Source organism: Bombus terrestris, chromosome 6, assembly GCF_910591885.1.
Source record: "Bombus terrestris chromosome 6, iyBomTerr1.2, whole genome shotgun sequence".
NCBI lineage: Eukaryota > Metazoa > Arthropoda > Insecta > Hymenoptera > Apidae > Bombus > Bombus terrestris.
The window spans coordinates 12,682,386-12,695,733 of NC_063274.1; the positions used below are offsets into that span (position 1 = coordinate 12,682,386).

A 13,348-nucleotide genomic window follows, 5' to 3' on the forward strand; every position below is an offset into this window, starting at 1 on the left:
TATAAACTATTGCGATATATTTAATATTTTTAGTTTGATTTGTTGGGTTATTATTTGAAAGATGTTTATACTTATAACGGATGGTAAAATTAATAAAGCTTCGAATTTAAGTTCTAATTGCACGATTATACAGAATTTGACGAATTATATATAGCCGTTCTAAACGATCGTGGCAATTTTGGCAAGCAAAGGTTCTTGCAAATATTTGGTAATTAGTGATCTACATTCGGCGGTTAGTGTATTATTTTCTCGATAAATACGCAAACAGCGAAACGTTTGCACGATGTTCCGTTACAGAGATTATTAGTAATTATTTGAACGAGCAGTTTGCAGCTAATATCGAGTCATATTTCCTGTTAATACGTTCGATTCATTGATCGACAGTTGTAAATTATACGAAGAGTTTTAGCAAGAATTTACAATAATTTCTTATACAAAATTATGTTTTTGAATAGTTATTAGTATATAGATAATGGAAATCAGGAAACCTAACAACCTTAGCATCAAATGAACATGAATGGTATCAAATAGGACATAGAAATAGAAACAAAATTCGAATCGTGCTATCTCTTTATTCAAACTGCGCGTAAAATTAAGTCCTCCGCATTCATTGTTCGCAAAAACATTTTTCCTGTTCAATTGAATACAGAGAACTTAAATAAATTTCTTTCCAAGATTCACTACGATTAGCATTGATAATTTTTCTGCACACCGGAATTAATTTACGCTTGAATCTACGAATCACCAAAATGGTGAAAATAATCAATTTCTAATAACTTTCACAGAAATTTTGCACGTTAGCTTTTACTTACATGCCATTGATTTTTGAATGATTTTTTATAAAATATATATAAGCAGTTTTAACGTTAATGAAAACATAATGAAAAACAAGCCACGTATGCTTATATTCCCAAAATATGTCTTTCAAATCTTCATATGATCAAAACTACGAGATGCCTGGTTTAGAAATAAGCAGAGGTTAATTTCAACGCTGATGTACGATCGAACCAGTACCCTCAAGAACTCTGGAACTCAGCGGCACGAACAATCTTGTAGCAGTGGTCGAGGTTCGATAAAGTTGGCGAAAGTTGGCTGACCTCAGCGACTACCGCGAAGATCACCGAGGAAGAAAACGATTTTACGTCTGGTCGAAAATAGAAGCGTTCGAACGAATGTGGAGAACGATGCAGTTATATCAACTGACCGAACGAGCGGCAGGTGCAGACATCATCTTCTATGCACGCGACGCGATACGATTTTATTACGGCAATAAAATCGGAATAATGCGCGCGACGAACGCACTGCTGGTCCTCGCTGACGAGCCGGAAAAACGAACCGTCGTATTTGCGAGGGAATATAAATTTTCAGTCTTCCCCGGGGGGACAATACGGCCCTGGGCCGCCGCGGTTTATCCGCGCCGATCTAACGAACTGCGTGCCGATGTTGCGCTTCGGAAGGTACACTGCAAAAACATTCTAGCAGATCCAGCTTTTCCGAATTTTATTGACGCCGAGTGTTTTGATGGTCTAAGTGTATTTTCTGCGTGTTAGGTTTAGTGCGCTCAAGATTTATAGCGGGCGCGATATATATAGGAATGCCTGTGTTCCTATTGTGATCGATAATTGATAACAGATTTCAAGTTAGAATGATTAGAACGGATGGAATAATTAGTTTGATGAATCGAAGATCAGTTCATTCTGATATTTTACAAAATAGGTTTACCCCTCGTGTTTCCCAGATTTCATTGATTTTTTAGTGAACACAATTAGGCTAATTCAAACGAACGTATAGCTAGTAATAATTTGATGAATTTTTGTAATTTTTTTTTTAGGGATTTTTTGTATTAGTGGATTACGAGAAAATCTCTATATAGTAACATTAATCTTCCTTTTCGTATCGTAGTGTATATCGAAACCTGCTTCGTCTAATTATTAATTGTTCTTAAATGTAGAAAATCTCTTGTACAGAGAAGCAATTAAAGAATTGAGCGAACATGAAAATTACAAGTTTGAGGAAGGATAAAACTATATCAATAATATCGGTACATTATCTTGAAAAATCTCGAACTATCTGCTTGAAGAGTTCAATCTTGGCCATTCATGATTGAAATTCAGGTTATAATCCACGATTAAAAAGCTCGATGAGCCGAGTAGATATACGTAACGATCTATTACACTCGTACAAAAGTACTATTGTTACCGGATCCACCAATGAACATCAATTCGAGTTAGCCTCGTATTAAGCTCGACCGCATCGCTACGCCACTTGGTCGGGAGATAAAGGACGAGAGATCAGGTTTTTGCATTCATTCATGGGCTCGCGGGCAAAGAACTTGTGAAGGGAACGAGAGTCAGCTAGAATCGTTCGGTGCCGGTGTAAACACGAGAAAGATAGAGAGAAAAAAGAGAGACTCGTGTGTCTGTGCAGCGACGCCACACTTGGACCCCTTTCATTCGACGTCAGCCCCTTCTGATACCGCATAAAATATAGTATTGTTCGCGCTCTGTTAGTCTAGAGTGGAGAACGAGTATATTTAGGAAAGGGCGGCTTTCTTTCATATGTTAAGCAGATCAGTGTCGGCCGACGAGATAGAGGGTGAAAAGGGTGTTTGTGAAAGGTGTGGGGGATGGTGGCGAAGAGTATAGCGAGAGGATGGCACGAACGTCCCTTACGACTTTTACCCAAGAGAACTGTGCAGGAGCGCGCGCTCCTAAATGATTGCTGGCTTGACTTAATGTTGTGAAAAATAGCCGCGCACTCCCGCGCATCTTACGGATATTTTTCTTTATAAAAAGGCGAAAGCAAAGTGATGAATCCAATTTTTTAGCATGGTATAATTCGAAGTTTCCCCGCTCAGCGTGACTCGTAGCTGCGATTTCGACGATTTATATTCGTCGCGTATGCTATACGCTTCCTTCACGATCGCTAGATCGTGAAACTTCTTTCGTTTACGAGTTATTCCTCGAGCGTTTCAAAGAGGGATAAATTCGTTTGCCGGTACGTTTTAAGATTCGAGATTAATTCAATACTTTGGTTAAGCACGTTCTAAAAGCCGACTATATTTCAGGTCGTACCATTTTTCTTTGTCGATGGTACAGTGAAATTTTTATCGCGCGATGCTTCCTTGTGTGTGCACGAACCGTACGCTCGTGAATTAATGCTGTCTCCACTTTACGATCAAAGAATATCAGAACCAAGTGTCTCGTAACATTATCTTTTGATGCAGCAAGAAACGAGGTCCTAGTGTAAAGTAGTACGATCTTTGCGTAATCTTAGTAACCTGAATCTCATTAAGAGACCGTGTAATATTAAATACTTGCAATATTTATGAAGTATGTAAAATTGCTTTAATCCAAGTGCTATGGTACCCGAATTTATTGAACTTTAGACTATAAAGTCCAAGCCCTAAACTTCATAATTCTCAAAGTTCAGCACTTTAAAACCTCCCACCTCTACAATCCCAGAACCCTTAAAATCGATTTTACAGAGCTCAGATCCTAGACCTCTGTTAGACTCTAGAGCCTAGGATCCTTGAACCCTAGATTCTAGAATCTGAAATCTCAAGATTGCGTATACATAACCTTGCTTTGATTCCCCGGAGACTCGATTATGATCGTACTAAAGTAAATCCAAAATGTTCCGTCATATTACCGGTTCGGTAGCTCCACACTCACGCATAAACTGCCATTCATCCTTAATGACCTTAATTGACGTTTTACTCGAGAACATTTGCACGACCGAGTCCCCGTCTCCGCCAATTGAGGTCCATTTGCTGCTTCGATGTTCACGTCGCCCCCGTTCCGCAATAAAACCGCCACCCAGTCGATGAAACGAGAAATGTCACGTTGTTACGTGTCGTGTAATTCTAACGAGTTTTATGACGGCGATATAAGTCGCCTGTTGGCTTTGCTCGGCTTACTGCGAGATGCGAAATGAAAAGAGAGCAGCAGAAGATAGAGCAACGCGAACGAGGGAACGAGGAGAACAAACGGCAAGCGTTATTATAAAAGTCATAATGAAAATCTAACGATCCGTCAGGCGAGGCGTGCAGCGGCCAGAGAAATGAATTTCCTCGAGGTCCACCCTTCGTTGCTCAGTGTTTAATCTCTTTGTTTACTTTTGCTTGCAGAACACGTGAGGGAATTCAGCTGCGGCATGCTGTATTACAGGACGTTGTACCTGGACAGTAAGAGGGACGCTCTATACGTCGGCGCTATGTAAGTACTGTTTCTTCCCTTCCGTACTAACCCGCAAACCGGCTCCGCGTCCATCGCTTTTTCTCACATAATAAAATGTCGTAGGATGAAAATCCTGTCTCGGTAAAAGTTGCGCTTCATTCGTCGTCAAAGTGCCAGAAGCGGGACCTCGCTGGATAAAATGGAAAGATGGAGGGAGGTGTACGTGTGTGTACGTGCCGCGAAACGGATTTTTATGATTCTCGTGATTAAAATTCTGCACGGAATGCGAGCGCAAGAGGGGATGGAAGCGTGACGATTGATTAAATTTCTCGGTGACGTCGAACATCGTATAATCCATGTTTTGAAATACTCTGTGTATTACAGCGACGCTGATACACGCCGGCTTTCGCCATGATAATTATCGTCGCGCTGATTGCACCGAATTGCTACCCCTCTCGCCGTCGTCCCCTATTTCCACACACCCCTTTCGACCTATCGGCCGTGCAACGTTCAACGACGATCGTTTTTTGTTCAAGGCCTTATATCGACGCGCGTGCGCACTGAATCAGTGTGCAATTTTGCTCGTTATTTATCCCGCATTCGAGATTGAAATGAAAAGTAACGTTCCGTTCGATGGCGTAACTGGGTCACGCGTGAAATGTTTCGTGCGTTCGCCCTGTCTCGACCAAGCTTTCCGTACGTTGCGGAATGATTGACAGAGAGGGTTGGCGAACAGTTGGCTGGCTATTCCGCTTTAGATTATTTCCAGTGGAATCGTGAAGTTTGCTCGTTTAAGGTAGAAAAAAAAGTAAGCTGTTATTGGAGGTGATTAAAAATATCGTCAAGCGAGAGAAGTGTTCGAAACTGTACCTCATTCTGTTTTCATGTTTTTCGTTTTAATAGCACAATAATCGAAATTTTTATTTTTTCTGTAGAACGAGATATTTTGACAGTTATTTCGAATGAATTTGATTAATAATAAATGTCTAATCAGTCAAGTTGAATTAATAGCAATAAAATTATAATCAATCGAATAAATCCAACTAATCAACTGTGAAAAATGTCATAAATTTTATAGAATTGGATTTGCAATAACAATAACGATCAATTATATAAAAATATATACGTAGATTATATATTAATATTCATTTAATAAAAGGAAAATTGAGTATAATAATTTAGTTCTCGCCGAGCCGATTGTTTAACTTTCTGTTTCGCTTCGTCGTCATAACATATTCACGCAAGAAGCTTCGCGTTCGTGCACTCCTTTTCGTAATCGGGCCCTTTTCTGCGGTATTTGCACGCACTCTTAGCTCGAGCACTGAAATATATACCCGCGTTTATGTACCGGGTCGTTCCTCTGTACACGAGGGGAATGACTAGGTTTCGTTTGCTAAACGTTTCAATTTGCAGAAAGGTAATTTACTGAGACCTTCGGGGCACGGCGGAAACTCTGGAACGAAAGACGAAAGAGCGGATTAAATTCCTTTGCTACTTTTTAAAGAACATTTCCGATTAATCTTGACATTCAAGTGAATGAAGAAATATCCTCAACGATTACATGTAATCGAGACGTAAAATTGTTTTTGCGGGCGATAGCTCTTAATTGACGAGATTTAATTCAGCGAAAATATACGCCTGGAATATTCATGTTAATATGTATAAATTTGTTGATTACTTTGACTAGATCGTATTACTGAAATAAATAGAGAGAGCAAGGCTTGAAATGTATGTAGTTAGAGCTAGCCTTTTCCACAAATTAGTTGCCTTTCTTAATTTTATGAATTAGTAGAGTTAATTATCTCTATCAAAAATTCTTCTATTCTCTTTATAAAATAAAACACACCTATGTTTCTTTCTAACATGAAATTAACTATGAGTTTTACTGTAAATTTGTTATAAATTATTATTTTCGAATATTCTTGGAATAGTAATGAGACCAAAATTAAAAATATCTTGTTTGAATAAAGTAATAGAAGAGAAATAATAAATCGGTATAGCAATATTAGTCGTGAGCCAAAATAGCTTTCGTTGTCAACTCGAATACTCTTCGTTGTAGCAAACAAAGCACGAATCTCTTGCACCATCGTCGTATGGTGGTAATACAATATTCTAATGGGGGCTATCTTTTCTCCTTTAGAACGAAGGTCGTCGTTGAGGGAACGGAACAGGGGGTTGCTTCGTCTGGAATGGATAAAGAGATTTTGACAGGGAACACTGCATCATTACTATACGAGTATTATTTCTTGATTCGGTTCCAACCTTTTCTTTCCCCCGCGTTACTATCCTGCCGGCCATTCACTGGCGTTTTCCTTTGTGAGCCTCCCTTCTTAATTTGGTAAATGCCAGCAAAATGCTACACGGCTCTGGTAATGGAGAGGTCACCAGGGCAACGCGTCTCTGAAAGACATAGCCAGATACAAAAACCAGAAGAACGTCTCCTATACGAGCCAAAAATAAGAAGTCATGTAATATATTTATTGCGACAGAAAAATTATGTCGTGCTTTATGTTTTGGCAGATAGATGAAACTGCGTGGTTGTTACATGTGAAGCAAAAAATCAAATTAATAGTAATGTGTTGTTCCTTGATGAAGTTAATATTTAATCAAGTTGATTGAAGCGAATTCTACCACTTTATTTTTGAATATAATTTAGAATTAAATGTAACGTGTGTAATCTGCAATTGAGTTTGCAAAGGGTGCTTAAAGATATAGTTTTAAGTAAGATCTTATAAGAGTATCTTATAAGAGTAATGGATCAACGTTCAGGAAAAGTGTACTTTTGATTTCAATACCGTAAAGTGTATGCTTGTGTTATGATTTATTTATCTGGCTTACAATAGCTATAGCTAGCGAAGGGTGCATATCGAATAGAATAGATTAAGCAAGAAACTTTTATATACTGTAGGAACATAATATTTCAAAAATCTTTTTATCATTTAACGATACACGTGCATTGTACACAGTAGGTATATAAAAACTCTTTTATGTAAAAGTGAAGAAATATTAAAATGCATTCGTTTTCATAAATAAAAATAAATATAAATAAAAATATGTTACACGTAGAAGTATAATTACGATATATTCTCGTCATAGTATATTTTTAAGCAAGTTTTTGATCTAGTAGAAATTTAATTTACACCTGCTATTATTTATAATGGTAAATGGATGAAAATCTCATTAGGAATTGTTATCTTATGATTATTAGGACCATTTTACCGGGATCGTATTACATTTTGTTGGGATTACAAATACAAATCGTAATCGTTGTACTAGAACGGATCACAAGGCATTCGCGGGGACGATTTATTTTGCTGATATTTAACATATCTGTCTGTGCTTGTGTGGTCCATTTGCTAAATAGTCGGAATAATGAAGGTTTAATCCTGGCGATGCTCAATAAAGTAGCATTATGTAAATGTAATAGGTAATTCCGGAACAACTGATAGATATTGAATTTCAAAGCGCATCCACGAATAATCTATTAAATTTACTGTCTCGATAAATTCATTTTTACGCAAACTGTATATCGATGATTGTTCGATGTTGTTATGCAAAAATTAACATTAAAATTTATGTCGGCTGCATTTATTTTCCATTTTCAATTTTATTCAGTACAATGTCCCGCGAATTATTATCATCTTTGGCAATGTTAATGAAATTGGGATTAAAAAAGGATAAATTTAAAATTGTTCTTAGTATTATTTGTATTATTCATTCTTTGTGCTAATTCCGTGATCTATTTCTTTCATTATTCCACGAAATTATGTACAAATTGAATATCTCCTTTCATTGTTTTTTGTCCTCTTTTTCTAATTTTACTGCATACTAACTACACTTAGATAAAAAAAAAAAACGTTCCAATATACTATTCAACATCGCTTAAAAATAAGCAATTTAGTGAAACAAGATAACATTCAAATTCTCGTCGAGCTCAGAATCGAATAAACCGAAAGCCCCAGTACACTTCTCAAGATTTCCAAACGAACGTAACCTTATTACACGCGGCAGCGAACGCGTGACACGCGCGGGGCGCGAAATAATTTCAGTCAAAACGAGAGGACCGAGGATGAGGTTCTCTCAAAGGTGGAGGAAACGGGATTACGAACGGGGAGAATAAATCGGATAAAGGCGACGACGAGGTAAGAAATGACAAGCGCGTAAGATCCTTCCTTTTAAAAACGATTCCCTTCGTCCCGGTAACAAGACGGGAGCGCCTGCGCGTACCAAAGCGCATAAGGGGTGAAAAGGTAAAAACGCGACTTACGATAAATTGCATTTTCCAACGAGCAAGAGCGAGCAGGAGTTTAACGTTTCCTGTTTTCTGGCTTCGTTCCATGGCCTCGTTTCTAGTTTCCCTTCGACTATCCACCTGCACACGCAGCCACCCCTCCCCGCAATATCGAATTCCGATAAGAATCCTCGCGCAAAAGGAAAACGATTCCGACATTCCTTTTCCAATGATGCGAAACGATTAAGCTCTATGATCCCCGAGAACGCGGCGTTTCAATGATGTGACTCTCGATTTCAGACGGAACATCAGCGTACCACCCTCTCAGCTGCGGGGGCGTAGTTTAATTAAAAGGCTCCGGATAAAACGCAGCGCGTTATTCGCAAATTCGAGTCGATTCCGCGCTTTGTAAAAAGCGAATTGTGCCCGGTTTCCCACTGAGCGATACTGTTAATCGTTCGCGAGCCGGTTAATTGGATTTCCAGATGATATTCTTCGAAAAGGGGGTGATCGATGACCTGGTATAAATGATAAATTGCTACGTTGAGATTGGATTCGATACGGTTCCTTTTCTTTTCTTTTTTTTTTTTTTTTTTTTTTTTTTTAATAAGCTATTGTGAAGGTAGAATCGCTACTTTTGTACAGAATTTTTTAATTTTAAAGGTAGCCGTAGGGCTTCAGGGTGATATTCTTTGTAAAGGGGTAGATCGATGATTTGGTATAAGTGATACATTCTTAACATGAAAATCGTTTTCGTGGTGCTCCCTTTCTATAGAATCCTTATATTTGAGATTGCCTCCAAGTGGAATATAGGTCAACATTACTATATTATTGATAAATTTAGAACATGAGTGATTGTAACTTTTGTAATTTCAATATGAACATTATAATTATTAATTACGCGTATTAAAAGGAAAATGAAATTATTATCAATTATTATAAAAGCGTTTTATGTCTTGTCAATTTTTGTTACCTATGTGAATATACATATTTCGCCTCTTTATCCTATAGAATTAAAATTGGAATCTGTCAAAGAAAATTTATCTTTCAATTAAAAAAATTCAATCAACAAATTTTGTTGCATTGAACGCTAATAACAACTTATAAATATTTGTCTCCTCATCGATCGACACGTTCTTTTTCATAAAAGTACAAGTCCTGTCGTTTCTACAGAAAAATGCTGACGTGTTAATTACCTACTTCCCTCGAATTACGAAATCCAATATTAGTTCGATAATGAGCCACACTGCAATTAGTAACCTCGGTGTTACCGAACGGAAACCTAGTAACAATTAATGTACACGAGTTTCGTCTAACCGTAAACTATTCTGATTAATTTTGCCAATCCTGAAACTTCGACAAAAGCGCGCCGCAAATATCCTTGCATTTGAATTCCTGTAAAAATATGTGACAGGCGAAAAAAGTCACGAGTAAAATAAACAAACGTGTCAAATGTATAACGATTGATTTGAATTATTTATGAACGTCAATCATAACAGAACATTTATGCTCGGTGAAATTACAACTGGTTCTAGCGCTTCAGTTCCATGCGATTCATGCGAAATGAAGAAAAATAACGTGCTGTGGTCAGGTTATTTCATAAAACACAGTATGGTAGCATAATAGATCGCGTCGATGGAATGAAAAATAAAAAAGATAAACGTTTCCGCTCGGAAAAATGGACAAAGGAAAGGGGCGATGGAGTTAAATCGATACCTCAAAACAAATTGCTCGATAATGCCTCGACCTCTTGGCCCGTGATAATAAATTTTTCCTCGCCGCCTAAGAACCACACGCGCTCGTGCATCGTCGATGCCAGCTAGGGTAAACCGTCGAGGAAAAATGCCGGCACAGGTGTGTATGTATATGTTTGTGTGTGTGTAAGTGAAAACAATGAACGAAAAAGCGAGCAAGAGCAGGAAAAATGGAAGAACGAAATAAAGGTCAAAAAAGGGGGGAAGGAAAAAGAGTAAAAAAAGAGGAAAAGGGGGAGGTGTGTAATCGACGCACGTTTCAGATCGTCGTTGATGGTGATAAGTGGCGAACGATCACACTTTCGCTCCATGCGAATTGCTCGTGTCGCACGGCTCGCGTCCTGCACATGTTCCTAACCGTATCCCATCATGATTCTCTTCGTCCCTCTTCCCCTTATCCTTTATGATCCCTTTTTACCTTGTTGTATCGTCAGCAGAGGATCGATACTACATACGAGCATCGTTGCTCGTTAATTAGAAAGGTGATACCCATTAATTGTAGTTGGAGAATCGATGGCTGCGTTGCGGTTCGCTTCGCCATTAAGACACGCTAGTCGAACGCTTGCAATTATCAGACTTCCGGCCGAGTTGCCGAGTCGAGGAAAAAAGAAAGAAGTCGTTCTTTACTCTACGAGAGTAGCGAGGATTAGTATCGCGGTGTCGAACATTGGAATCTCGTCTTCTTGAAATGATGTTGCGATACGGAAGTCTTTGGCGTTCCATCACGACCCTGTTAGTAACCTGTGGAACAGAGGCCTTATCTTGCTCTTTCTACGATTTTATGAAACTTATCTGTTACTCTCTTATCTTCTTCTGTTGTATCATTTTTTTTTTATCTCTTTGATTGTATCCTGTAGTTGAGTCGTTATCTTCTGACAAACCATTTTGTTTTTCTTTCATTTGCCTAGATATATTTTACTGGGATAAGTTTTAGGGCTTACTCTTACTTTTTTTTTGCGTATCAATTGGACAGGGGTAAGAATTTGTGATATTGGAAAGCGTTGTCCACGTGATGCGTGAAAAAGGAGTGGAATTATGTGAATGCCTTGCGAGATTGCGCTGTCGAGTATGTGCTTCCATTGTCGATATTGGAGTGCTACGGAAAAATGACATCGATTAATCCCATCATTCTCGACAATAAACGACTCTCATGTCGAGATTTAGATGTATCGAGTACCGTGTTAATGCACTTCAAGAGGATCACTCTATTTGTAGTACTTTTGAGACTTTCGATGTCCTCTTGTGAATAATCTTCCTATAATCGTTTTATCACACATCCAAGCATTTGCTACTGAATTTTTCTAGCAAGTTATAGGAATTGCTAAAAGTTTTCGTTATTCGCAAGTCAAGTTTAATTTTCATTGAAAACTGAATTGTATACCATGGTATGGAGAATGAAAGGAAGTATGTACGTTTATATGAGTAGACGTTCATAAAAGTTTACACGTGACCGCTTAACTTTGTTTCGCTTGGCTAATTTGAAACTCCTTTGTCGCTCGAATAATGAGATGCATTGCGCTTCGTTCATCGAATGGAGTCCAATTCAGTCCGTGTCACGGTTCGTTCTCTATTCTAATTCAACATACCTCATTGGTCGACCTATGTACGAGCATACAGCGGAACGTCTCTTAATGAAAGTAAAGCCTGGCCACTGGGAAATCGATTTTATGTTACGGGCGAATTGATTTTATTTTTACTACATTTCTTTCATTTTGTTGACGATTCTTTTGATATAAAGGTGTATGGAATCGTAGAACACTGATTGTAAATCGTGTATTCAATATTCAATACATCGTAATGAGTATTGTATTGTAATCAAACAATAGTATTGTATTAATAGTAAATAGTATTGTATACGTACAAAATAATATCAAAAAAAATAAATCTTTTGCGCCTGCATTAGAAGAAGGGAAGAAAATGAAAGTTAAAAAAAAAGGAAACTAAAAGTAGGAAACCCATGAACGAATAAGTGTATTTATAAGTTTATGAATTAAATTTATCGATAAGATATTGCTCCAAATATTGTTAGTGTCGATTACGGAATTGTATTGAACCATTTTATGTATCTGGTACTTATATGAAGAACTAAGCAACAAAAGTAAGAATCGACAATGTTCAACGTAACCGCTATCGTTATCATGCATAAAATATAAAAATCTGGTAATCGAAGTATCTAAACGTTAAACGATGTCGCTATATTTTACATAATTAAACGGGCAACGGTGTGGTACGATTCTGGAAACACGGCAAACGCATTTAGCGAATCAATCGAAATCCGACGGATGTGATTAGATTTCACGCATTCGATCAGAATCGAGCGTTGCAGCAATTGAAATGGCCGTAATACAGCCATGGACGTTTGAAATCGATAAGTATCATATAGTGTTAGAGATAATCGCATCGACAAACAATTTATTTTTTCCTCTTTTGTCTTTTTACGCTTTTCTGTTGTTCGACTAATAAGCAGCAGCCAAACACCGATCGATGTGTTTTTCGAAAGAAATCGACGCGGAGTAAATTTCGCAATCGAATCTATCGAAAAAGTTTCATCGTTCTGGAATGAAATTTCTCGTTATACGGGATTTGCGTGAGATAAAACTCTTTTGAAGGATTTTACTGCGCCATATTTGCTCGATCATCGTGATATTAGTTCATCGCCGTTTAAACGCCGCGATATTAACTTTCGATGAAAGACAGTGGATCGATAACAGATTCTGACAGCATTTTACCTCTTTTATGACAAGTAAAAATTCCTGTGTTATTGTTTTATTCAATATGTATTTGGTACTGGGGATATTAAATCAAATGGTTCGGAAAAAAAAAGAGAAAAGTCGTGGAGTAGCGCTGAACCGAGTCGCGCTTGTTTCGTTTTTAATTAACGAACGAAAATTTTGTAGGGTCTTGTTTAAAATCAATCAATTCGGTGTAATTAAAACCGAGGTACAATTTCTTCTTCGTTCCTTTATATCTCATAATTGAAATAGGACACAAAATTTAATGAAGTTTTTATCGTTCGAAGAAAATTTTAAATAAATAAATCAGTATATTATGTGGTAATATATAACACGAAAATTTTAATCTTCTTTTTTTAGATTAAAAAAAGTGGGTCATATTATAAAATATGATTATATTAAAAATAATAAAAAAGACATCTGATAGAACAAATCTTTTAATTATTTAAATAA

General features: G+C 37.5%; 1 protein-coding gene across 6 annotated transcripts in view; it reads left to right on the top strand.

The window, feature by feature from the left end:
- Positions 1 to 13,348, top strand: part of LOC100645674 (semaphorin-2A) — a 557,658-nt gene that overhangs the window by 480,459 nt on the left and 63,851 nt on the right. For 4 of the 6 annotated variants that reach the window (XM_012309545.2, XM_012309546.3, XM_048406917.1 and 1 more), the window contains one exon: positions 4,130 to 4,217. In XM_012309545.2, the coding sequence (XP_012164935.1) occupies positions 4,130 to 4,217 (88 nt within the window). Of the gene's footprint in view, positions 1 to 2,319; positions 2,998 to 3,067; positions 3,254 to 3,287; positions 3,992 to 4,129; positions 4,218 to 13,348 lie in introns of those variants that run through there. The other 2 variants (XM_048406919.1, XM_048406918.1) reach the window with 2 other exon arrangements.